Below are 27,283 nucleotides of genomic sequence, written 5' to 3' on the forward strand. Positions count from 1 at the left end.
GAATCCACCTGCCCATGCAGGGGACACGGGTTTGAGCCCTGGTCTGGGAAGATCTCACATGCTGTGGAGCAACTAAGCCTGTGCACCACAGCTGCTGAGCCCATGCACCTAGAGCCCATGCTCTGCAATGAGCCACCGCAATGAGAAGCCCACGCACCACAACAAAGAGGAGCCCTTGCTTGCTGCAAATAGAGAAAGCCCACGTGCAGCAATGAAGACCCAATGCAGCCAAAACTTATAAATAAATAAAACATAAAAATTTAAAAAAACACAAAAACACCATCACAGAAATATCCAGAATAATATTTGACCAAATAACAGGGCATGGTGGCCCAGACAAATTGACATGGAAAATTAACCACCTAAGCCATAGTTTTGTCATCTTTTACTGAGAAATTTGACTTATCTGAACTATTTTGATACCTAGAAGATACCTTCTAGAGGTAACACCCTCAGTTTTTTACATGGTAGGCAGCAGAGGGAAAGAGCCCATTTGCCCAGTCAGATGACACCTAAAAGGATAAAATTTTGTCTTCTCTCTCCAACCCACAAGGATGAATGCCAAAAATACATCACTTATATCTGCTTTAGCTAACATAGGATAGGTCTGGAACAGATCTATGCTCCCAGTAAGTCTCATGAAATGCTGTTTCATTAAGGAGACTTTACTTGCTAAGATTAGAAGCCAAAGAGAGTGGTGGATGAAAAACTGCCCAAGGATATAAGTTCATGCTAGGAAGCAGGAGAGAGGATGGGTATCCGAAGATGTGCGCTCTGAGCCAACACTAATTCCACAGCATCAGGTTGTAATTCAGGGAGCCCAACTGCTGGGGTTCTTTTCCCCCTCTTTTTTTCCCCCAAAGAGGGACAAATCAAGCATACTGACAAAGGAAGAGCATTAGTCACCATAGATAAATTCCTTTTTAGAGGTGATCTTGCAAAATGATTTGGCTCAGTGTAGACTGATTTGGCTCCAAAAACCATAAGCTAGAGCATTTCATTCCAGGTCCCTCCTCAAATATCCATGATAGGTAAAAATTTGGCATCAGTAGTTTTTGAAATCTCCCCAGGTGATTATAATACGCAACCAGGGCTGAGGATCTGGAGATGTAGAGAGAATTTAAATTGAACTTTAGTTAAACAGTAAAGCAAGCTCTGACTCTACTGGCTGGAGCTAGACAAGGGATTTAGTGGGATGAGAAGATAAAGAACACCAGGGAGTAAATCAGATGCTTTACACCTGTGTTTAGCTAATTGTTACTCAGATAATTCAGACAATCTTACAGCACCTGAACCCTGAAATTCCTTAGTTCTGTTTAAAAAAAGTAACTTTTCAAGTAACTGAACGTATGTAAATCATAAAGAAAAAGAAATCTTATTTTTTGAATTAGTTTATTTCATATATACTCTTTCACTTTCATGATATTAACTAGTTATCTTTCTTTCCATTTTATGTTTGAGGAAAGTAAGGCTTTAAAAATCTCAGTAATTTGCTCAAGGTCACTTGTTAAGGGTGTGGTAGGCAGCATAATGGCTCCTAAAAATGCCCTCACCCTAATCCCTAGAACCTATTAATATGTTACCTTACATGGTAAAGAGGACTTTGCAGATATGACTGAAGTTATAGACCTTGAGATAGAAAGATTATCCTGGATTACCGCATGGAACAAATCTAATTGCATGAGTCCTTAAAAGCAGAAAACCATTCCCAGCTGTAGAAAGAGAAAGAGAGAGATGTCCTAATAGAAGCAGAATCAGAGAGATGCAACATTTTGGGTTTTGTAGGTGGAGAAAGGGGACTCTGAGTCAAGGACTACCAGTGACCGCTGGAAGCGGATAAAGTCCAGAGGACAGAAACACCCCTAAGAGCCTACAGAAAAGAATGTACCTCTGCCAACACTTTTTTTTTTTCTTTTTTAACCATCTATATTGGAGTATAATTGCTTTACAATGGTGTGTTAGTTTCTGCTTCATAACAAAGTGAATCAGCTATACATATACATATATCCACATATCTCCTCCCTCTTGCATCTCCCTACCACCCTCCCTTCCCTATGTCACCCCTCTAGGTGGACACAAAGCACAGAGCTGATCTCCCTGTGCTTTGAGGCTGCTTCCCACTAGCTATCTATTTTACATTTGGTAGTGTATATATGTCCATGCCACTCTCTCACTTCATCCCAGATTACTCTTCCTCCTCCCTGTGTCAAGTCCACTCTCTATGGCTGCGTCTTTATTCCTGCCCTGCCCCTCGGTTCTTCATAACCATTTTTTCTTTTTTTTTTTTTTGATTCTATACATATGTGTTAGCAGACGGTATTTGTTTTTCTCTTTCTGACTTACTTCACTCTGTATGACAGTCTGTAGGTCCATCCACCTCACTACAAATAACTCAATTCCATTTCTTTTTATGGCTGAGTAATATTCCATTGTATATATGTGCCACATCTTTATCCATTCATCTGTCGATCCTGCCAACACTTTTACTCTACTCAATTGAGATCAACATCAGACTTGTAAGGTAATAAATTTACGTTGTTTTGAGCCACTAAATTTGAGGTAATTTGTATGAAAGCAATAAAAAACAAATACAGAGATCATACAAGAGCCAGGCTATATATTTATACTTAAGTATTTCTGAAATGAATTTAACCTTGTGATTGACAGCAGCGGCAGCAGCTTCCAAGAGATCCCACCACACACCTGAGGCAAAAGCAGCCTAATACAAAGCAGTGACAGCAGCAGGTCACTGTCCCACACTTGGGGTAGAGGGGGACTTGATCTACTATAGCAGCAGCATAGCCTGAATGGGAACCCATCCTCCTGTGGCACTAGTCCCATCAACATTAGTCTAATCTGCTAGCATCTGCTGTGCCAACAGGCCGAACATATACAAACCCTCCAACTCAGTAGCATTAAGTGAGCCAGGCTCAGTGTTTCCTGAAACCCATATCCAATGGCACTGGAAAGCCCAGATATCACCTACTGTTATGAAAACATAAAAAAACAATAACAGAAGACTGGGAACTTCAGAAAGAAAAGGGGAACAATGGAATGGGTGAAAACAAATGGATAAATATAAGAGACTATCATTAGTCTCATGAGTTTCTTAAATTCTATATGATGGTCAAAGCAAAAATGATGACACCATCTGATGGGGTTCTCAATGTAGAGAAAGGAAATACTACAGAAAATCATACTTTAAAACTGGGGAATATTAAGAGACCTAAATGGAAGTAAAATTTTGTAACTTCACTTGAAGTAATAAAACACTGATTCCAGTAGGCTATGATAAGTTACATATGTATACTGTAATGCCAAAAGCAACCACTAAGAAAACTATACAAACAGTATACACAAATGATTATAAATAAATTAAATTAAAATGGACTTATTAAAAATGTTTAAGTAACCCACAAGAAGGCAAAATAAGAGAAACACAGGATTGAGAAACTAAGGTAAAAGACAAAACAAAAAATAAAATGGTAGACCTAATCTTTAACATAGCAATAATTACATTAACTGTAAATGATCTAAATAACCAAGTGAAAGACAGAGATTGGAAGAGTAGATTAAAAAATCACAAGCATGATCCAACTATATACTGTCTATAAGAAGCTTACTTTAAACATCATGATATAGGTAGTTCAAAGTAAAAGGATGAAAATGATATATCATGTGAATGCTAATCAGAAAAAGCAGGAATGCCTATATTAATACTAGATAAAGTAGATTTCAGAGCAAAGGAAATTATTAGGGGCAAAGAGGTTCATTACATAAAGATAACAGGAATAATCCACCTAGATGACCTAGTGATACTAAATGTGTGTGCACCAAACAACAGAAGTTCAAAATACATGAAGCAAACACTGAAAAAGGTTAAAGGAGAAAATTTGAAATCCACAATTATTATTTGAGACTTCAACACAGCAATTTAGAGAAATACTAGAGAGAAAAATCAGCAAGGATATGGAAGAACTGAAAACATCATTAATCAACAGGATATAACTGACATTTAAAGAACACACTCAATAAGAGCAGAATACATATTCAAGCATCCATGGAACATTCACTCATATACCATATACTGGGTGATAAAAAAAATTAACAGATTTTAAAGAATTAAAATCATAGAGAGTATATTCTCTAGCCATAATGGAATCAGACTAGAAATCAATAACAGAAAGACAACATGAAAATCTTCAATCACATAAAAACTAAACATCACAATTCCAAATAACTCATGGGTAAAAAAGACAGCGTCAAGGAAAAATTTTTAAATGCAGAGAATAAAAGAAAATGGAGATATAACAGATCAAAGTTTGTGGAATGAAGTGAAAGCAATGCTGAAAGGGAAGTTTATAGTACTAAATTGGGAAAGAAAATATTTCAAAGCAATAATCTAATTTTCTATATTAAAATAGTAAAAAAAAAAAGGAAGAGGAAAAAACACTAAACAAGCAGAAAGAAGGAAATAATAAAGATGAAACAGAAATCCATGAAACTGAAAAGAGGAAAACAGGGGGCAAAAAATCAATGAAACAAAAGGCTGGTTCTTTGAAATAAACAATCTAATCAATAAAGATCTAGCAAGACTGATAAAGATAAGAAGAGAGATGGCACAAATCACAGATATCAGAAATGCAACCAGGGATACCATGACGTGTCCTGCAGGTTAATAAGGGACAAGTTATTATGAACAAGTCTACACTATAAATTCAAAAATGTAGATGAAATGGACCAATGCTTCTACACCCAAAACTACCAAAACTCAGCCAAGATGAAATAGATAATCTCAATTTTCCTGTAACCATTAGAAACACGGATTTTTCATTTAAAAACTCCCAAAAGAAATATTCAGGCTTAGATGTTTCACTTTTACCCAAGACTTAAAGAATTAACACCAACTTTACATGATTTGATAAGAAATAGAAGTAGAGGGAACAGTTCCTAATTAATTTTATGAAGCCAGTATTACCTTGATACCAAAACCAGACAGGGATAGTATAGAAAGAAGAAAACTACAGACCAATATGTTTTATGAAATTGGCTGTAAAAATCCTCAGCCAGATATTAGCAAATTAAATTCAGAAATATATAAAAAGAATAATATACCATGACCAAGTGGTATTTATTCCAGTTATGCAAAGTTGGTTTAATATTTGAAAATCAAACAGTGTAAGTAATCCACCATATCTAATAGATTAAGGGGGAAAAGTCATGTGATCCTATCCATTAATGCAGAGAAAGCATTTGACAAAATCCAATCCCATTCATGATTTTAAAATAAGAAGAAAAAGAACCCCAAGCAACTAGGAATAGAAAAGGAACATACTGAAACTCATAAAGAGGATCTACAAACAACCTATACTGACATTATATTTAACTGTGAAAGACTGGATGCTTTCTCTGTAAGATCAGAAACAAGGCACCGATATCTGCTCTCACCACTTTTATTAAATATATTACTGGAGGTTCTAGTAAGAAAATAAAGCAAAAATAAATAAATAAATTTAAAAGTTAAATTTTTAAAAAGTTTATTTAAAAGATAAAAGGACTATTCCTACTATGTTGAATAGGAAGGAACATATCCTACTGAATGTTGAATAGTAATATATCCTATTATATTGGATAAGGAAAAGTAAAACTGTATCTGAAGATGAGATGATAATCTAAATGGAGAAAATACCAAGGAATCCACAAAAAGCTTGAGAAATATTAGTTTGTAAATGTTTTAGAGTACAAGATCAACACAATTTTATCAAATTATATATTAATAACAAATGTGTAAAAGCTTAAATAAAAATATGTGATGTCATTTACAACTGACCTAAGTAAATACTTAAATATAAGCCCAATAAGACATCTATAGGACCTCTATACTGAAAATTACAAAATGCTGATGAAGAAAAATTTTAAAGTCCCAAACAAATAGGGAGACATACCTTGTTCATGGATTAGAAAACACAACATAATAAAGATGTCAATTCTCCCCAAGTTAAGAGGCTTAACACAATTACTCTTAAAATGCCCTCAAGGTTTTTGTGGATATAGACAAGCTTATTCTAAGATTTATATGGTAAGAAGAGGCTGAAGAATAGCTAAAACAATTTGTAAAGGATTAAAATGGGAGGAATTAATCTACTCAATTTCAAGATTTTGCAGTAATGAGGGAGGGTAGATACACAGATCAATGGAATGGAATAGAGAACCCAGAAATAGACTGACATAAATACATTTAACTTGTTTTTGACAGCAGTGCAAAAGCTATCAAGGAAGAATAGACTTCAAAAAATGGTACTGAAACAGTTGGACATCCCTCGACAAAAACAAACAAACAAAAAATGAACCTTAACCTAAACCTCCACACCTTACACAAAAATTAAATCAAAGTGGATCATAATCTTAAATGTAGAAGCAGGACATTTTTAGAAAAAAAAATAGCAGAAAATCTTTGGCATCTAGAACTAGGTGAATAATTCTTGGACTTGACACCAAAAGTATGATCAATAAAAGCAAAAACTGATAAATTGGATCTCATCAAAATGAGTTAAAAATGCTTCATAGAAGATCCTTTTAAGTGGATGAAAACTCAAATTGCACAATGGGAAAACATATTTGAAAATCCCATATGAGACAAATGACTTGTATCTATAATATACAAAGAACTCTCCAAACAACTTTAAAAAATCCAACTAGAAAATAGGCAGAAGACAGGAACAGACATTTCATGGAAGAGAATATACACATGGCAAAGAAGCACATGAAAAGATGCTCAACATCATTAGCCATTAGGGAAATGCAAATTAAGACCATAATGAGATGTCAGAGAACAACTAAAATTAAAGTATAGTGACAACATCAAATGCTGGCGAGTACGTAGAAAAATTATATCACATCACTGGTGGGAAAATAAAATGGTTTAGCCACTCTGAGAAACAGCTTGACAGTCTCTTTTAATCCTAAAAGTAGATTCACCCTACAATGCAGTACTTGTACTCTTGAGCATTTATCCAAAAGAAACAAAAACTTAATTAAGTTCCCACAGAAACTTACACATAAATGTTCATAGCAGTTTTATTTATAATAGCCAAAAACTGGCAACTACCCAAATGTCTTTCAATGGATGAATGTTGAAACAAATTGTGATAAAATCTTATGATAGAATACTACCGAGCAACAAAAAGGAACAAATTATTAATATATGCAAAAATTGAAATGAACTTCAAGGGAACGATGCCGAGGGAAAATTTTTAAAAAGCCAATCTCCAAAGATTAAGTAATTCATGATTATGTTTGCATATTATTCTTAAAATAACAAAACTGTGGAGATGGAGAACAGATTAGAAGTTGCCAAGGGTTAGAGATGAGGGTAGAAGGTAGAGCGGGGTAACTTTGTGAGGTTTTTGTGGTCGCAGTACAAATAATACAGCAATCTTAGTTTTAATCCCTAAAGATTTTTAAAAGCAATTCCTAATAAGAGGTGTCCAGATATTCAGCAATGGCAGCAGATTGGAGGTATAGCTCCCCAACATGACAACTTCAAGAGATTGTACTAATTCAACGCATATGTTAATTTAAAAAAGGCCAGTCACAATACTTAAATGGTATATATGTTAACAATATTATACTAAGTATCCAGCTATACCAGAAGGACTAGCAGGATTTTCTGTACATTCAATCTTATTTAAGACAGTAAATCTTATAATAAGACAGTTAAAAAAGAAAAAAAAAAACAAAACCTCAACTACAGTTGGATATTCTCATAGGAAGATGAGGTGAAAATATGCAGCAGCGGTTCAAAAGCTTAAGCAGTGGCACCTAAATTTGGTTGCACATTAGAATCATCTGAAGCACTTTTAAAAACCCTCACACTGACGGCTGGTCATCGTAGACCAATAAAATCATTTTAAATCTCCTCAGACGATGCCAGTGTCTAGCCAGAACTGAGAACCAGCGAACTAAGCAGAAGGGGATGTTTCTACAAAGATCTCTTAACAATAAGTCCTTTCACCCAATCAGATTTACCTCCCCGCAAAGGGCTAAAGAACCCTAGATGTTGTCCATACTTGTTTAGCTTTAATTAGCACTTGTGACTTGCCCAAAACCTAGATCATGTTTCCCCTAAATTTCATGTTATTCCCTACGTTTTTCAAACCCAGGGCTAAGGGGTTTGCCAGGATGAGATTTTAAGTGCTCACACAGGGGAAGTCCCTGGCAAACCAGGACAGCGGTCACTCTACATTGAAATGTAAAGCATCCTAAATAACCCTGCCACTGCTCCCAGATCCTAGTCTGTGCCAACCAGTGGAGAAAAGGCATTCTCCATTACTACCACGGCAAATGCTGCTGTACTTGCCTTGGCTGGTCCCTATCTTTTCCAGGCACCACTCCCCTTCACCTGCTGGTGGACACTTTGGCCAGCTGACAATGCAGATATTTTCATTTCATTTAATGCGAATAAAAATCATCTGGAGGGCCTGTTATAACAGAGATCACTGAGCCCCACCAGAGTTGCTAATTCCATAGGGCTGGGACAGGGCCCTAAAACTTGAATATCTGACACATTATTAGGGGACGCTGGTAAAGCTGGTCAGGTTGTTACCGAATGCAGGTTCGTGTGTCTGAAGCACAGTGAGGCCAAACAAACCTAAAAGTTGGAGTCTGGAGCAGAGAAAGGTTTATTGCAGGATCGAGCAAGGAGAGGGGTGGCCCGTGTTCCAAAAACCCCTGAAATCTCCAGAGGATTTCAGCAAAGCATTTTTAAAGACCAGGTGAGGGAGGGACGTCCCAGGGAATGTGATCAGCTCGTGCACAATCCTCTGATTGGTTGATGTGGAGGCCACAGGGCAGGTAACATTATCCATCCTTAGGTGCCAGAAGGTCTGGGGGCTACGTGCTCGTGATCATCAAGGAGTTAATTTCTTCCATTGGGTGGTGGTTTTTAGCATCTGAAAACTCAAGAAATATGCCTGAGATACTATTATCTGAGTACTTCAGAGAGGAACTACAGCAGAGGATATGGGCGATGGGTCTGTCCTAGGAAGGCCCCATAGGGTACTGCTTGGTTACAAGGTGACCATACGTTGAGAACTACTGCTCTAGTGGCTTGGAATGTTAAGAAAGTAATGGAAGAATCCCTTCCCAGATCTAGATTCTAGTATCGCCAGCTATTTTGGTGGGGGGAAGGGTAAGTTTTGTCCTTTCTTGGACTTCTTGTTCATTTATATCAAAGCCTATTTGAGGCAGTGCGCTCGGCGGTCCTGCAGATCTGTCTTTTGCTTCAACAGTGTTTGGAATGAACAGACCCAGGGACGCTCCTTGCTCCAGCCCCCGACCACCCTTCAACCTTTCTTCCTGTCGCAACCTTTGGAATCAGCCACTCAGCTATCCTCAGCCTCCAGGACAGACCAACACCGTTTTTTTGAGACTAGCTCCTTATCACTGATCAACCATGAATTCCCAGGTTCGTCGGAATTATTCCATCGAGGTGGAGGCCGCCGTCCACCGCCTGTTCAACATGCATCTGTGGACACTTACCTCTCTCTGAGCTTCTATTTCGACAGCAACAATGAGATTCTGGACAGTGTGGGCCACATTTTTCGCCAACTGGCTGAGGAGAAGTGTGAGGGTGCCCAGCGTCTCTTGAAAATGCAAAACCAGTGCTGCGACCGCGCCCTCTTCCAGGATACGCGGAAGCCTTCTCAAGATGAGTGGGGTAAAACCCAGGACGCTGTGGAAGCCGCCATTCTTAGGGAGAAGAACCTGAACCAGGCACTATCGGATCTGCGCGCCCTGGGTTCCGCCCGCGCAGACTCCCACCTCTGTGACTTCCTGGAGAGCCGCTTCCTGGAGGAGCAGGTGAACCTCATCAAGAAGATGGGCGACCACCTGACCAACCTCTGCAGGCTGGCTGGTCCGCAGGCTGTGCTGGGCGAGTATCTCTTTGAAAGGCTCAGCCTCGAGCACAAACAGGAGTCTCCGAAGTCCAGCGGCCTCTGAGGAGCCCCTCTGGCATCAGAGCTTCTGCCTGAAGCCCCGCTCTGCAGCCACTAGGCAGCTTTGTAACTGCCCTGGAGCAGTTCTCCCAAGCCTTGGACCAAATGGAGACAACGCTTTTTGCAGAAGAAAACAAAAAAAGCCTATTTGAAACACAAACAGAATAAAGAGTAATAAATAAATAAATAAATATATATATATTCATGTTCTTTTAACATATGAATTGCCCCACTTCATCTGTGTGAAATAAGTTTGTTCCCGTTATTGTGCTGGTTCTCAAGCTTTGCTGCTCGTATGAATTACCTAAAGAGCTTTTAAGAAAAACATTGGTGTCTGGGTCCCAGCCCCAGAGATTTTGATTCAGTAGGTCTACGGAGGAGCCTGGGCACGGGGAGGTCTCAGAGTTCCCCAGGTGATTCTAATGTGCAGCAACTGTGTGAACTACCTCTTGGCTTCAATCCAGCTAGTGATCAGATATTAAATCTAAGACACATGGGCTAGTGCGTGAGCTCTGTTGCTAGGTGTATTCCATTTTCTTCCTCCTGGAAGATTCGTGCCAGGGAAAATGATTGATAGTTGTGTTACTTCTCTGAAATGGATTGAAATTTCCAATTAGCGTGAACAGGGGAGGGTGAGTGGGTGAATGCAATAAGGTGGATCATTTACGTATTGCCCTATGTGTAAAAGGCTTTTGCAACTGAGGTCTGCCCTACTTTTCATGCTAATGGTAATGCTTGTCCTCCTAATGCAGCTGTAAACTTTATAAGCCCATAGGTAGACAGCATTACAAAATATTTACCCCTCCCCACTGGCTCACTCTCAAGCTTCACTCCCCTTCCCCAATACACAAATGTACATCAATGCGCTTGAGACCAATATCAACATATTGACCTTCAATTCTTCTACTTTGCAGCTTCCCTCTTATCAGGAGGTGTCAGCATTTAGTGAAAGGACAAATGTTTGCCTCCTGGTGAATAATGTAGACAATGCCTCCAAGAGACAAATAGCCCTTAGGGAGGGGGAAAAAGTCTTTCAAAAAGGTTGATGCCCAGAGGAGGCATTTCCAGTCATCTCAGCTTAGAGGTCAAATATCCAAAATAAAAAAAGGTTAAAAAAAGAAGAAGAAAGCAAGGAAGAAAAGAAGGAAACAATTTTCTTATCTCATAGTAATAAGGCAGTTTTCCTTAAAAAAAAAAGACTTAAGTCTTAAATTCTCTTTCCTAATCAAAATGTGCTTTTCCGTCTTTAGACTATTCCTCTTATATCCTGTATTATTCATGATGTGTAATTTCTTGAAATAACACATGGCTGAAAACAGAAGCTAACCTCTTGTCCACTATGAATTAAATCTTCTTTTCCTAGGACCCGTCTACAATGTACAATTTGGGGTTTGCCAACATAATTATTTTCTCTGAAATAAGTTACAGCATTTTGCCTTTTCAATATATAGTTATACAATATATTGTTAACACAACATAGTTAATATAGTCAATATAGTAAATACAATTCTAACACACATGATATGATGCCACTTTGGTGATTTTCTTCATCCATGTAATTCTGAAATTTGACAGTATAGTTTTCATATTCTAATGAGCTGAGTATTACCTTTGCAAGGATAGAAAAATGAAATACATTCATAATATTCTTGTGTGGTTTGCCCCTGGGGTGGATTACCATAATGGGGGGGATATTTGAGCCTTTCCCCAAGTCATTAAAAAACCTCCAGCGAGCAGCCCCTTGTCCTCTCCAGGGAGTGGGGGGAAAGGATCTTTAATCATAAATAATCCTGGGGGGAGAAATCTCAGAAATAAGACATCTGCTTCTGTGCCTTGTTGTTTTGCAGAATAGCAGTGATTGCTTTAGCAGCTTCTATTGCCATGTGTGTACAATAAGTAAATGAACATAAAATTGAATGAACGCATAAAAGAAGGATAAACCCACCCAGCTTAACAAATCCACTCTCACCTGCTGTGCCCTGAAACATGAAAGAAGGAATCACGGGATCATAAGGATTAATAAAATAACAGTCTCTCTTAACAATATTGACAGGAGGTATAAGGATAATTTGCCTGATGTGGGACCAACAGCTTAACTGCTTAATTCTTTTTTTTTTTTTAAGGGCAACTCATTCATTTATAGTTTAAAGATTGCAAGACAACATCTGAACTTCTGTAGCACAATTTAAATCTTTTACTTTTTTGATAAAGCAGAGTATAATAGAAAAAACAATTAGTTTCCAGTAATATCCACATCTCTATTCAGAATTATGTCTTCCACAGACATGTTACCTGGAAACAAAAGCCTGCTACAATAAGCAAAGCTTCAACACAGCTGCTACTTTTCGGGCCAGGGAAAGGTTCATCCCTATAGGAGGATGATGTGCTATGTAAAATGGCTGCAAGGTCACAGCCTTGAGGGCATTGGAAGTCTATTATCCTATTCCACATTAAGTAGTTTGGTGAACTTCAAAACCTGAGACTCCTTGCTCAGGTTCTGGTTAACAGTACAAATTTTTCAGAAATTCAAGTTCTTATTAATCAATAATTTGTCAGCTAGGATACATTCAGGCATCAGCTGCAACTACAGAATAGGTGCACTGCCTCAGCGCTTTGAAAAGACATAATCTAGAACACTACTAGCAGGCAAAATATCTGTTAGTAGACAGCATATGTGCAGTAGAGCAAGACAAAAACATATATTCATATGTTGGCTTGTTTAAGCCCCAAGCCCTCGATCCTTTGTTGAAATACAATAATTTCATTCCTATGGTTTTCAATACCAAAAACTCAACCTCCAGGAGGGCTAAAGTCTAATTTGTACTCCAAACCAAGTAGCAGTGCAGTTCGCTACTACTGAAGCTGAATCCATAAAGACTTCAACACCACGTCCAGAAGACAAGTTATTACATATAATACCCTAGAAGGTCTGAAACATAATTATCATATACATAGCTGGTCCTTCAGAGCTTTTTACCTATAACTGTTTTTTGATGAAAGTTATTTAATGTACTGGAGGTAACTGTGACTTACTGATCAAATATTTGAATACTTATACTTACCTGGGATTTCATTTCTGCTGAAAGAAAAAGGAAGAACAGGACTCACTTAAAAAAAACCAAACTTTAGAAATGAAAGTAAAAATCTTATCACACACTATCACTTTTGGAAGCAGCATAGAGGGGCAGTCAACGGTAAAACACTGGTGAAATAGGTCAAAACTCTGGGCCAAAATCCATCATTATTATCATCAGTGACAGTACCACAACTGTGCCCTTCAGAATTAATAATCACTCCTAAGAATTTTCATTTGGCACCAGATGATGCGTTTAAGAGAAACACTCTGGGAGGTTTTGAATCAGACTTGGTTTTTTGTTAGCCAAGTTACAGGAGAATTTTTAAAGTGGGGGGAAGGGAAGAAGGAAACGGACCAGAAAAAGAATTTAAGCCATCATCTATAAACCAACAAAGCACTGATAGTTCCAAACATTATGTCAGACACTAAAATGACTGATATAGGCTCAAGTGGTTTATAAAACCTATAAAAAGACTACACCAGCAAAGTCCCCATATCTGTAGAGTTCAGAAACTAAAACAAGGAATATTTTAGCTTAAAACCTTATCTCAAGAGAATCATATACACTTGACATGAATAAAAATATCTAAAACCAAACATTTTAAAAAGCCCCAATACCCAAAATATAAAGAAAAAATTTAATTCAGAAGACTCAACCAATCCATGATAATCACAAAACGGCTGGGCAATCTCTATCTCCCTTCCACACTAACCATCCATCCCATGGAAGACCAAGGGAGATCAGACCTTCCAGACTTACCTTCCAGACCTTCCAGACACCGGGCTGCTGCAAAATTCTATGGAGACTCCTTGTGGAACAGCAGTTTCCCATCTCTTGTATCTCTCCCTGTCATGATCATGCAGGAAGCAAGTCTGGCTGTGCTATTTCTTATCATTGTCTGTCACCCATCTGCAACATGGTATTGTACAGATAAGGAGAAAGTAGTTGCCTTTCCCTCAGAAGGTTGAGGCTCAGGTACAGGGGTAATTCTCCTGTGCACACAGTCATTATTTAGGCCGACTCAGTGACTTCAACAGGCTTAATCATGTGATCAGGTTTGTTGCCAGCTGCATAATGCTCCCACATCTGTAGATAGAGCCGCTCTAGGTCCATTGTGTATTGTTTGGTGTTGAATAGAGGGCTAGATGTTCTCTGCTTCCAGACTTTGCCACGAACTTTCTTCAGGTATTCTAGATCAGTTCCCAGTTTCACAGCTATGTCTTCATATTCTTGTCTATTTTTAGCAATAAGCTCAAGACAGCCTAAACAAGTGAGCTGGGAAGCTGCAACTCGGGAAGCAAGAGTCTCTCCTGGCATAGTCACCATGGGTGTCCCTGACCAAAGGACATCCATCCCTGTGGTGTGTCCATTACAGAGTGGAGTGTCCAAGCAGACATCAGCCAGCTGGCCTCTCCGAACATGTTCCTCTTTAGGAGCAACAGGTGAAAAAATGATACGGTTCTGGGGAAGGCCCATATTTTGTGCGTACTGTTGAATATTAGGTTCTCCTACTGCTGGAAAACGCAACAGCCACAGTACACTATTGGGAACACGCTTCAGAATATTTGCCCACATCTGCAAAGTAGATGGGTCAATTTTATATAACTGATTGAAGTTACAGTACACGATGGCATCTTCCGGTAACCCGTACTGAGAACGTGTGGTTACAATAATGGTACGGGGAACCTCCTCTCCAGTGGCAGCCTTAACGTTGATCTGGGTAGTTGCCAGCCCATTGCTAATACTGAATCCATTAATTGTTATCTGAATTTGTCTTCTGTTAATCATTTCAATAACTGCTTCTCCAATAGTATTCATTGCAATGACAGGCATATTAAGAGCTGTATTACTGCTTTCTGCGTTGTGCCCTCTATCAGGACACTTCATCTTGACAATTTGCACATCTGGGAGACTATCAAGAAATGCTTTGAGGTCGATGCCATTCAGCACAATCCGATTGTCATAAATGTGCCCATTGGACTTAAAATCGATGACTGCTTTCTTCTTCAGGTGAGGGAACATATTAGCATGATCACCAATAAAGAAAGTATGGGGCATATAAGCCAGTTTCTCAGAATACTGCTCAGCAACTTCAGCAGGTGAAGTTTCCTGATCAGTGATGATATAATCCATGAAAAGCACACCACTGGTCCCAGGGTAGCCCAGCCACATTGCCTGAATAGGAGCTGGCCTGAGAGCAAAGAGTTCATTTCGAGCACCCCTGGTATAACCATTCATATTTACAAGGATGTGTATACCATCTTGATGGATGCGATCAGCTGCTTTCCCATTGCATGGAATCTGAGAAAGATCAATGAAATGATGGGCTTCTGCCATCACCTTCGCTCGGAAGTTTGTGCCATCATCTGGGCTCAGGGCATAACAGAATACCTCAAATTTATCAGGATTGTGCATGCCTGGAATAGACTGCATAAGATGAGAAGTAGGATGATTCCCAAAGTCAGAACTCACGTATCCTACACACAGTCGACCATCACTGAGCTTCAAGTCTTTTGGATGTTCGTACGGTGGTTTATGAAGGACATTTATCTTATCCAAGCAGAGGTTCCCATGGCTCTCAGCAATAGCCTTCCTGAAGCAATGAGAAAGAGGATAGAGCATACTATGATGAGGCTGCACAGAAGGCAACCTATTCTTCTCCAGCTGGTCAGCCACGATGCTGACCAACTTCTTCATTCGCTCATCATAGTCTGTCCAATCACAGACAATCTGCAGGCAATGAGCCAAATTACAATAAGCGTCTGGAAAATCAGGTTTAAGCTTCAGAGCAGTGCGATAAGAAGCAATTGCTTCTGGAATATTCCCTGAATCCTTGTGAATGGAAGCCAGACTGCTGTGGGCATCGGCAAATGCAGGGTTGATCTGAATGGCACGAGTATAACACTGCAAGGCTCCCTGAACATCCTGCATCTCCTTTAGAGTGTTTCCCATGTTACAGTAGGCGTCAGCAAAGGTAGGACTGATTCGAACAGCCTCCTTATAATGCATCAGAGCTTCCTGCAGTTTTCCCTGCTGTTGCAATACACTTGCTAAATTTGAATGGGCAGCAGCAAACTCTGGGAAGACTTCTAATGCTTTACAATACAAGCGAACTGCCTCTTCAATGTTTCCCTGGTCTCGGTTGATATTGGCTAGGTTATTCAGAGTGTCTGCATGGGTGGGACACAGCCAGAGAGCTGTCTTATAACAGTCTTCTGCTTCGGCAACACTGCCCTTCTCTTTGAGAGCGTTGGCTAGGTTGCAGTAAGCATCAGGGAAATGTGGTTGCAATTCAATAGCTCGCCTGTAGGTGTCTATTGCCAGATCCATCAGGCCTTGCGCATAGTATACACCAGCCAGGTTGCCATGTACCACTGCATGATTTGGACTCAAGCTTATGGCACGAAGGTAAGCTGCCACAGCTCTGTCAAAAATCCGTGCCTCTTTCAAGACATTTCCTAAATTGATATAAGCATCCAGAAAATTGGGGTCAAGGTTAACAGCCTTTTCAAAGTGATGAATTGCAAGCCAAATCTCCCCTTGTGCATTGAAAACACAGCCAAGATTACTCCAAGCTACTGCAAAGTTCGGTTGCGTCTCAATTGCTTTCACATAACATGCCTTGGCTTCTTCCAAGCGACCCAGGGCTTTGAGCAGGTCCCCTAGGTCACTGCAAACACAGTACAAATCAGGATTGTACTGAAGGGCAGAGACGTAAGCTTGTACTGCCCCTTCCATGTCGCCTGCTGCTACCAAAGCGGCTGCCAGGTTAATATAACCATCGATGAAGTCTCGTTTGAGATGCAATGCATGCCGGTAATGCTCAACTGCTTCCTGCAACTGCCCTCTTTCCTTGTACACATTCCCCAAATTCGAATAGGCTTCTGCCAGAAGAGGGTTCTGTTTAATTGCCAGAGTACTAAAGTGGGCAGATCTGTCCAGCCTTCGACACTGGAAGTGTAGAGATGAAAGTAATAAAAGTACTCCAGTATTGTCTGGCTCTTGTCTCCAGAGCTGCATGCAGTGTCTCTCAGCTGCCTCAAAATCTCCTGCCTGATATTCCTGATGTGCCAACTCAGCTAACCCTCGGAAGGAAAGCATACGTCTCGTTGGTTCTGTGCTGTCGGCCACGTTGCCCACAGAAGACGCCATCTGGAGCTTCTGGAGAGAGTGAGAAAAGGGGGTAATTGAGTCCCGCTGCCGCCACTACTGGCAAGAATGTTTCTAGAGGTCGCAAACACGAGCGCAGCAGCCGTACCACTGCTTTGGCAGGCTTAAGCGGCGGCAACAGTTACAGGCACCAAACCTTAGGAACTCTGGTTGGCCATCTACCTCTCACGCTCTCGAAATCTTAATTCTTAACCCTGCCCTCTTCCACCATTTTTCTCCTAATAAGGGAATAAAAATTACCTATACACTTGCCTTAGAAGAAATCAAAAGTCAGTAGTCCAAACACTTTTTAAAATTTTGTTTTCTGTCCAGTTGGAAATGAAATACATGATTGAGTTTTCTTCATTATTCACATAGTCAATGTGGAAAACATTAGGGCCATGAATTTCAATATGGTAAGATCAGAAAATTTTAAATTGGCCTTCCCAAACCACTAATAAGTAACCGATATTGTATATAATGCTAAAATCTTAGAGACTGAGTTTGATATTTAAAAAGTTCTGAAAACATTAGCTAATTTCTCCTCATCATATTTCTCATGCCTCAAACCTGAGTATTACTTTTTTAAAAATAAATTTATTTTTATTTATTTATTTATTTTTATTTTGTCTGCGTTGGGTCTTCAATGCTGCATGCGGGTTTTCTCTAATTGCGGCGAGCGGGGGCTACTCTTTGTTGTGGTGCACGGGCTTCTCATCACAGTAGCTTCTATTTTTGTTCCACAACTCCTTTTTAGGTCCTACGAAGAACCCTAGAAATTAGTTCATGTAATTATAGGTTTTTGCAAAATTGTCAAAAGTGAGATATTTTGGGCTTCCCTGGTGGCGCAGTGGTTGGGAGTCCGCCTGCCGATGCAGGGGACACGGGTTCAAGCCCTGGTCTGGGAGGATCCCACGTGCCTCGGAGCGGCTGGGCCCGTGGGGCACAACTACTGAGCCTGCGTGTCTGGAGCCTGTGCTCCGCAACGGGAGAGGCCGCGATAGTGAGAGGCCCGTGCACCGCGATGAAGAGTGGCCCCCGCTTGCCACAACCAGAGAAAGCCCTCGCACAGAAACAAAGACCCAACACAGCAAAAATTAATTAATTAAATAATAAACTCCCACCCCCAACATCTAAAAAAAAAAAAAAAAACACAGATGCGATGCCTCTTAATCAAATATATGAATTTATTTAAAAAAAAAAAAAGTGAGATATTTTAACTTCCATCAGGTAAGACCAGCGTCTCTTTCTTTGCCAATTTTCCTTCTATTATATTCCGCTATGTTGGATCATATTGGAATGGCCACAGGCTTTTTGTGAAATCTGGCTAAGGAGATGTTTCAAGTGAGGCTATTATGTGATTTTCAGACATCACCATATGTAATTGACTATACACTATCCCATTACAGGAATAACTTCCAGTACTCTTACTGACTACTCTACTGATTTAACTAGCACAAGACACAGAAGCATAAGGACAAAAACCACCTTACAATATAGTCATGTCTTGCACTTCACAGCTCTTAAAGCATGTGTGTTTGAAGAAGAAAAAAAGAACTGAAATGTATAAAACCAGAAGCTATTCTGTGGAAAATGATTTCAGTCATCAGGCATGTGAAAGACAAGTCAAAGATTCAGTTCTCGGGATTCCCTGGTGGCGCAGTGGTTGAGAGTCTGCCTGCCGATGCAGGGGACACAGGTTCATGCCCTGGTCCGGGAAGTTCCCACATGCCGCAGAGCGGCTGGGTCCGTGAGCCACGGCCGCTGAGCCTGCATGTCCGGAGACTGTGCTCCGCAATGGGAGAGGCCACAGCAGTGACAGTCCCGCGTACCACAAAAAAAAAAAAAGATTCCGTTTTCATCAATGCTTAGTCAAAACGGAAATTTTCTTCTGTCAAGAATATACTCCAGGGGCTTCCCTGATGGCGCAGTGGTTAAGAAGCCGCCTGCCAATGCAGGGGACACGGGTTCGAGCCCTGGTCCAGGAAGATCCCACTTGCAGCGGAGCAACTAAGCCCGTGCGCCACAACTACGGAGCCTGCGAGCCACAACTACTGAAGCCTGCGTGCCTAGAACCCGTGCTCTGCAACAAGAAAAGCCACCACAATGAGAAGCCTGCACACCGCAACAAAGAGTAGCCCCCACTCGCTGCAACTAGAGAAAGGCTGTGCACAGCAACGAAGACCCAACACAGCCAAAAATAAATAAATAAAAGAATATACTCCATCACTAATGTGTGTAATGGAATGGTGTGAATGAGTATTTTATCAGAATTCCTGTAATGCACAAACCTATAGTAGTACTGAAATCAGTAATGCATTTATAATACTAAATATTCATGAGGAAGTAATCCATAGAGGTTTTCTCAAAGTTAACAATGAAAATTAATATGACATTATCAATAATAAATTGTGAAGCTGAAATAAACTTTTCTAAACTATTAATAACTAAAAGCAAATTCTAATCAACCATGTTAATAGAAATCTATGTCTATAAACTACAAAGTTTATTTCTTAAAGTTTTATTTCTAAAATACATCAACTGTCATATGAGGAGGCAGTTAAAGAATACATAGCTAAAAGAGTGGGGGAAAAGTTTTATAGAGACACATCTGGCAGTAGTTAATTTTTAAATGTCATTTTTCTAGATTTTGTGACACCCATAGTATTGATATTTGAATGCATTTAAAATATTGTAATTTGAAGATTTGCTACTTCCAGGTAGAATAAAATATTTTGAAGCAAAACAACATTTCCACTGAGAAAAACAAAAAAAGCCAAATAAAGTAGCCAGTATTCAATCAAAAAGTTATAGACAAACCAAGAGATAGAATCATATGACTAAAATTCTAAGAAAAGAACAGATAATACAAAAATATTTATATAAGATATTGTGTATCTTTATCAGGAAAAGTCTTTATCAAGAAAAGACTTTAAAATCATCAGAATTAATATTATATTTTATTTATTTATATACTTTATTTATATATTTATGTAAAGAACTTAAAGATAAAGCCCTAGTTAAGGCAGTGACAGTAGCAGTAGCAATGGGACTGAAAAGAAATGGTTATATTCAAGCATATTTTGTCAGTAAAAGTACAAGATCAAATGTCTGACTGCATACATGGAATGGATAGACAGAGTGGGAAAAATCAAAGTTAACTATAGAGGTTCTAGTGAAGATGGGGTTGCCACCACCCTACCCAAGGGGTTGCGATCATCCCCAAGGTCTAGGAGACTCAAAGGGAAGGTCATGGTCAGAGGAAAAGTTAATTGGTGGGAAAATAAAACTCCCAGTCTCTCCATCTCCTTATACCAGTTTTTTTTTTAACATGCTTACTGGAGTATAATTGCTTTACAATGGTGTGTTAGTTTCTGCTTTATAACAAAGTAAATCAGTGTTACATATACATATGTCCCCATATCTCTTCCCTCTTGCATCTCCCTCCCTCCCACCTTCCCTATCGCACCCCTTTAGGTGGTCACAAAGCACCGAGCTGATCTCCCTGTGCTATGCAGCTGCTTCCCACTAGCTATCTATTCCTTATACCAGTTTTGTTTTTCTGCTTATATACGTAGCAGCATTTCATTCAAGGGGAAAGTCATTGATCTGACTGGTCAAATTAAACAACATAGTTCAAGGCACATTTACAGTGGTTAGTTCCTCCACAATTTAGAAAGTCACGTTCACAATTTCCCTCTTCCTACACCACGGAACATATTGGCCATTCCTCCAAAGTTTCCACTGCATAGAGCAGACCAGAGATGACGTTAGCCCAGAACTGAGAGCTTGGCATGAGATGGTGTCAGCCCCACGTAGAGCTCTGGCATAAGTTATAACCCAACCCAGCTCTACAGAGAGCTCTGCATGGAATCCTGGGAGTAAACTCAGCCATAATAATGTGATTCTGTTTTTCATTTGCTTTTCTTCCTTGCTTAACTTTCCCTGGCCACTCTGACAAACAAACTTTCAGGCATTCCTGGGCCACTCACTAACTTTATTCCATTTAATGTCATCCAGATTCCCAAGAAAATTACTAACTATAAGGAGGGAAATTTGGAACATGGTGAGTTTTAGATGCCTGAAATATACAGGTCATTGAATCCAGTTAAGTAGCAAATTATCTGGATCTCAAACATGCCAGTAGAATAGCAGACTAAGCTCAATTTAATGTACTCTTACTGGAGACACATGTAAATTCTGGGTCAATTTTGAAAAAGTTAAAAGCACATACCTGAGATTAAAAGAAAGAAAGGAACACCTGCATGTTTCAGAAAGTAACAGGGAAATTAAACCCGAGAGAAATAAGAGCGGACTGATGTCTGTGGGTTCCGTTCCTCAGTATAGGCCTTATGTAAATAGGGGCTGGAGCTAGAAATCTAACATTACCTTGAGGCCAGGAATTTAGACTCAGGATGGAACAATATTGAGAAGTTGGTACAGATATCCTACAGAAATTTCATGAGGAACTGCTTAGTCCATTAAGAGGGCCAAGGGAGGTGGTGAGGAAGATTGATATCTCTTGAAAACCTTCAGGTACAGAAAACATCAACACCTCTGAAAAGTAGGCCTGTCCTTCCCAGAGTTGTGATGGCCAGGTTGTCACTAACCTGTAAAGCCCTGTATGAGTCAGAAACTGCAAGGAGAGTAATTCAAAGAAAAACAGATGCAGGATGGGTGTGGCAATAAATCCTAGGACCCTATCAGAAACAAAATTAAAACCACTCTAAAGGGAAATTTTAACAAACCAGAGCAGATAGTATCCTAACCAGAATAGAATAATAATTCTGAGGAAGTTACTTTAGTTATTTAAGTAATATTCAATGCATTTCCATGGCCAGGCCTTTTTGAAGAATTCTAAAACATACACAAACAATTCATTTACATCTTACATATCCCACCATCCAGAGCAAAATTCACTTAAGTACTGTACTGGTGGAAATTAGGAAGCACTATGGAGAAAATAAAAAGGTGTTTACCATAAAAAAATGTGAAGATAAGAAAGATAATGTCTAATTTTTAATTATCTTGTGGTTTATTGAAATCTTTTGGAAACCCAAAATAGAGAAAACCTAGGAGGAAATGAAGATTTAAATATTTAGAGATTTATCAACTCATCTATAAAAGCTTTATTAATCTCTTCTTTTAATAACATTCCTGAGAGTTATAAATGTGTCCAGTGATAGGGCTGAATAAGCCTGAGAGAATTTCAATTGTTTACTATTCTTGGTCAGCTATTAAGACCTTTCAGGAGCATCTTGATTTTCATGGCATCATCCAACAGAAAGCAGGATATTTTACAGAAAGTCCTGGTCCACTTTTTGGCTTGCTTTTGTGTTTATGTTTTTGTTTTTTTCACATTGGGTGGTACATTAGGCTACCTATTGCATACTCCCTCATTCATGCGTGCATTCATTCAAACAATATTTACTGAGTTGAGATATTTAATTAACACTCAATAAATGATATTTAGATGAATGAATGCGCTTTTTTATCAAAGTAAGTGTAAGTACTGAGAAAAATTACAGAATGTATGATCCCAGCCCCACAGAAGTGTATAATTGTGTTGAGGATATAACATATGCTGATGAAATAACTAATATATCATATTGGACAGTTTCTAAGTTCAAAAATGAGTTTTTATAAATAATCAGAGCTTAAGGAGGACAAAGAAGGGACAGTTCATTATGCGTTGACTCTACCAATAAATGTACATTTCAGATGAGATCTGAGATTGACCTTAAAGAAAGAAGAGGACTTAGATATATGAACAGAGAACAAAAAAGGCATGGTGATAGCATGTGCATAGATAGTGTGGCCAATATTTATGTTCTTCATTAAAGATAGTCAGAGATAACCCAAATGTAACTGTTTCCATGGGTCCATTCTCAGTATCCAAACAAAACGGCAAATCCTATCTTAGTAAAACTAATGAAAAACACAGTCTTTAACAAAGACATTGTGAAGGAAAGGGGGAGAGAAAGGCTTGCATCCCACACCACACAACAAAACTTATTTATTTGTTTCATTTTCTCCCTCTGAAAATTTCCTCTCCCTCTCTCTGTATGTCTCTCTTCTCCCACATCTGGCCACACTCTACCAACCACCTTTCCGAATCTTTCCAGATCTCTCCATCCTAGTTTCATTATGCCACAACTTAAACATCTCACAGGTCTCCAGGATGCATCCGCATCACTTATTCCACAAAGACAAACAAAGGACACTTCTCAGGATCACGTTTCTTTGAAGGAAGAGGTCATGAGGAGTGATTATAAATAATATAAGGTGGAGAGCAGTGACTTAAAATACCATTTTTCCTCTTAGAATGTGAATACAGGGTACTTTGGGAAACTAGAAAAGCTAGAAAGGATTCATTGATAATTATTTATTTTCAATGAATGAAATAAAATGTAATAATACAGCTAAACTCTGACAGATTAACTTTTTCAAAAGTTGCTTTCACACACCTTCACTATTGGGATGTTTGATAAACACATCTTTCCTTCTTTACTTTTTTCTTTCTTTGCAGATACTGGCACCAAATTTTCAAACAATAAGAACTTTCCCATAAGTCCCTTGCCAGGCAAGATTAAGGTATAACAATCCAAACAGATTTTTGAAGAAGATAACTGGTTGAAAGCACAGGAAAAGAGCTGGGTTTCTCTTTTTCAACAATCACATAATGAGTAATGTGGGAATTGGTTTAAAAAGTCTCTCTCCATGAGGGGCTAAGGTTAAGATTAGAACCTCTGAGGCCAGAAGAGCAAAATAACTACAACAATCCACATATTTTCAAGAGCTGCCCTTTGGATGTGAGGGATTGATTTTTCCCACTATTTTTCAGCAACCCAACTGGTGTCTTTATTAAATGACATAAGAGAATACAGTGTGGCCAAGAAGGCTTAGATTTCCTTAGCCCCAAGTCAGATATTCTCAAGTGACTGTCCACTCAAATTAAAAAGAGAGATTTACAAGAGGAAACTGGATTCAACTGAGTGTACTTTTATTTCAACCCTTTACCTGAATTTTTTGTTTTGTTTTCAATTCTCCACTGGAGTGCCTATATATATATATATATATATATATATATTTTTTTTTTTTTTTTTTTTTTTTTTCCGGTTCGTGGGCCTCTCACTGTTGTGGCCTCTGCCATTGTGGAGCACAGGCTCTGGATGCGCAGGCCCAGCAGCCATGGCTCACAGGCCCAGCTGCTCCGTGGCATGTGGGATCTTCCCAGACCGGAGCACGAACCCGTGTCCCCTGCATCAGCAGGCGGACCCTCAACCACTGCACCACCAGTGAAGCCCTACATTAATATATTTTTAAGAACATTTCCTTAAGTTGAAGTATTCATTCAGTATATTCATTTACTATAATTGAGAAAAGCCAAATGACTTAGGCAAATTCATTTCTATATTGCCACAGCAGTGTATTGTGAACTAAATGACACCTGGCAGTTCTTTACTCAGATACTAACTCAATTAGAAGGCAGAACAAGGATACCTACCCATTCAGGGAAGGAAAGGTCACTTAGCCTCTGTAGCTGTCTTAGGTCTCTTATCATCACAGTAACAAATTGAAGACTAAAAACCATACGACCACCTCAATAGATGCAGAAAAAGCTTTTGAAAAAATTCAATATCCATTCATGGTAAAAACTCTCCAGAAAGTGGGCATAGAGGGAACATACCTCAACATAATAAAGGCCATATATGACAAGCCCATAGCTAACATACTCAATGGTGAAAAGCTGAAAGCATTTCCCCTAGGATCAGGAACAAGACAAGGATGCCCACTCTCACCACTTTTATTAACATAGTTTTGGAAGTCCTAGCCACAGCAATCAGACAAGAAAAAATAAATAAATAAAAGTACTTCAAAATGGAAAGGAAAAAGTAAAACTGTCACTATTTGCAGATGGCATGATACATAGAAAAAACTAAAGACACCATCAAAAAAGTATTAGAGCTCAAAAATGAACCTGGTAAATTTTCAGGATACAAAATTTATATATAGATATCAATTGTATTTCTATACACTAACAGTGAACTATCAGAAAGAGAAATTAAGGAAACAATCCCATTTACAATGGCATAAAAAAGAATAAAATACATAAGAATAAACCTGCCTAAGGAGGTAAAAGACCTGTACCTAGGAAACTATACGACACTGATAAAAGAAATTAAAGATGACACAAATAGCTGGAAAGATATACCATGGTCACGGATTAGAAGAATTAATATTGATAAAATGACCATCATACCCAAGGAAATCTAGGGATTCAATGCAGTCTGTATCAAATTATTAATGGCATTTTCCACAGACCTAGAACAAATAATTTTAAACTTTGTATGGAAACACAAGAGATCCTGAATAGGTAAAACAGTCTTGAGAAAGAAGAACACAACTGGAGGAATCATGCTCCCTGGCTTCAGACTGTGCTACAAACATACTACTAATCAAAACATTATGGTACTGGCACAAAAACATCGACCACTGGAACAGAATAGAGAGCTCAGAAAGAAACCCATGCACTTATGGTCAATGAATCTATGACAAAGGAGGCAAGAATAAGCAATGGAGAAATGTCTGGGCTTCCTTAGGGATGGTTTCATCAATTAATTTGTTTTCTTAAATGGACCATACTTTTCCATGTCTTTGTATACCTTGTGATTTTTTTTGTTGAAAATTTGGCTTTCAAATATTATAATGCGGTGTCTATGGAAATCAGATTCTCCCATTTTCCCAGGGTTTTCTGGGCTTTTGATTGTTGAAGGCTGTAGTAGTCTGTTTGTTTGGGGACATTTCCAAACTATTTTTGCAATGACTGTATTCCTTATAGGAACTATATTATAGTCCTACATTCCTTATAGGAACAGGCTCTGAAGTCTCTGTTCCTTTAGCTCATGTTTAGCTTATATTTTGACAGAGATTTCCTTGAATTTCCTTGAATTCCTGCACCTAAAACAAACAAAAACAAATATACACAAGCACATCCACATGCACACTCAAAACCACACACCTCTCCCCATTGTGCAGATTGCTGGATCATTCCAACATTTAGGTAACCTGCACTGAGTTCAGAGCTCAGCCCATGGTAAAAGCTTAGAGACTCCTCTGGTGTTTTCAGAACATACATCTTATCTTGAGTATGCATGTGGCTTTCTTAATTTCTCTGGACACATGTGTACTTTTTGTATGTTCTAAGTTCCCAAAGAATCTCCCCCAACTTTTGCTCCTGCAATCTTATGTGGTCTATTGTATTTCAATGCACAGTCTTCTGCCCCAGCCATCTGTGCTTTTTTAGTTCACCTTGCACTTTTTTTGAGCAATGACCGCTGCTTTTCCAGACTGTGTTCCAAGTTAGCTAAGACAGAGATAAGCATCTTGTGTCAGTCCTTCACGTAGCTCCCAGACAGGTTAGAATAGATACACATAATAGTCTGAGAGTACAGTCTCTTCTGCTCCCTCCTGAAGCAGGATTGAGGGTCCCATACTAGGAATGGTCTGCCGCTATTTTAAGACTATCACTGCATTAAGACTCCACCACTTTAAGACCATCACTACACTAACAGTGGATGGGGCAAGGGCAAGTAAAAGTGCCACAAATCTTTCCTGCCATATTCAAATTGCCTCTTCCCTGGGTCAGTATGTGTTTGGTTGCTGTAAGTCTTTGCCTGACTTCAGGACTAAGAGAAACTCAAAGAACTCCACAACAAGAAAGAGTATAATCAAACTCTCAGAAGCCAAAAGACAGAGAAAGAATCTTTTCTCCCAAGGGAGAAAGAAAAAAGAAATTTGTTACAAAGCAGGGATCCTCAAAAAGGTTAATAGCTAATTTTCTATCTGAAACCACAGAAGCAAGAGGCCAGACATATTTAAAGTGCTGAAAGAAAAAAATTGTCCACCAAGAATTCTATATTTGGCCAAACTGGTTTCAAAACTTAGGGAGAAATGAACACATTCCCAGATGAACAAAGGCTGAGGGCGCTTGTTTTACAACTTCCTACCACTGCCCTTTGAGAAATGCTAAATTGAACCTTCAGGTTGAAATGAAAG

The 27,283-nt window shown here is 39.0% G+C and overlaps 1 protein-coding gene and 1 pseudogene across 1 annotated transcript; one reads left to right on the forward strand and one right to left on the reverse strand.

Annotated features, from left to right (window-relative positions):
* The first annotated feature begins 9,454 nt into the window (after positions 1-9,454).
* Positions 9,455-10,150, forward strand: LOC116740735 (annotated as a pseudogene).
* Positions 10,151-13,731: 3,581 nt separating this feature from the next.
* Positions 13,732-17,227, reverse strand: LOC116750477 (UDP-N-acetylglucosamine--peptide N-acetylglucosaminyltransferase 110 kDa subunit-like). Its single transcript, XM_032625168.1, has one exon. The coding sequence runs from the start codon at positions 17,225-17,227 to the stop codon at positions 14,087-14,089; it is 3,141 nt and encodes a 1,046-aa protein (XP_032481059.1). The 3' UTR covers positions 13,732-14,086.
* Between the last annotated feature and the right edge of the window lie 10,056 nt (positions 17,228-27,283).

This window comes from Phocoena sinus, chromosome 1 (genome assembly GCF_008692025.1).
Source record: "Phocoena sinus isolate mPhoSin1 chromosome 1, mPhoSin1.pri, whole genome shotgun sequence".
Classification (NCBI taxonomy): Eukaryota; Metazoa; Chordata; class Mammalia; order Artiodactyla; family Phocoenidae; genus Phocoena; species Phocoena sinus.

Excerpts from the sequence above, each read along its gene's own strand:
- LOC116750477 (XM_032625168.1), bottom strand. The coding sequence starts at position 17,227 with ATGGCGTCTTCTGTGGGCAACGTGGCCGACAGCACAGAACCAACGAGA.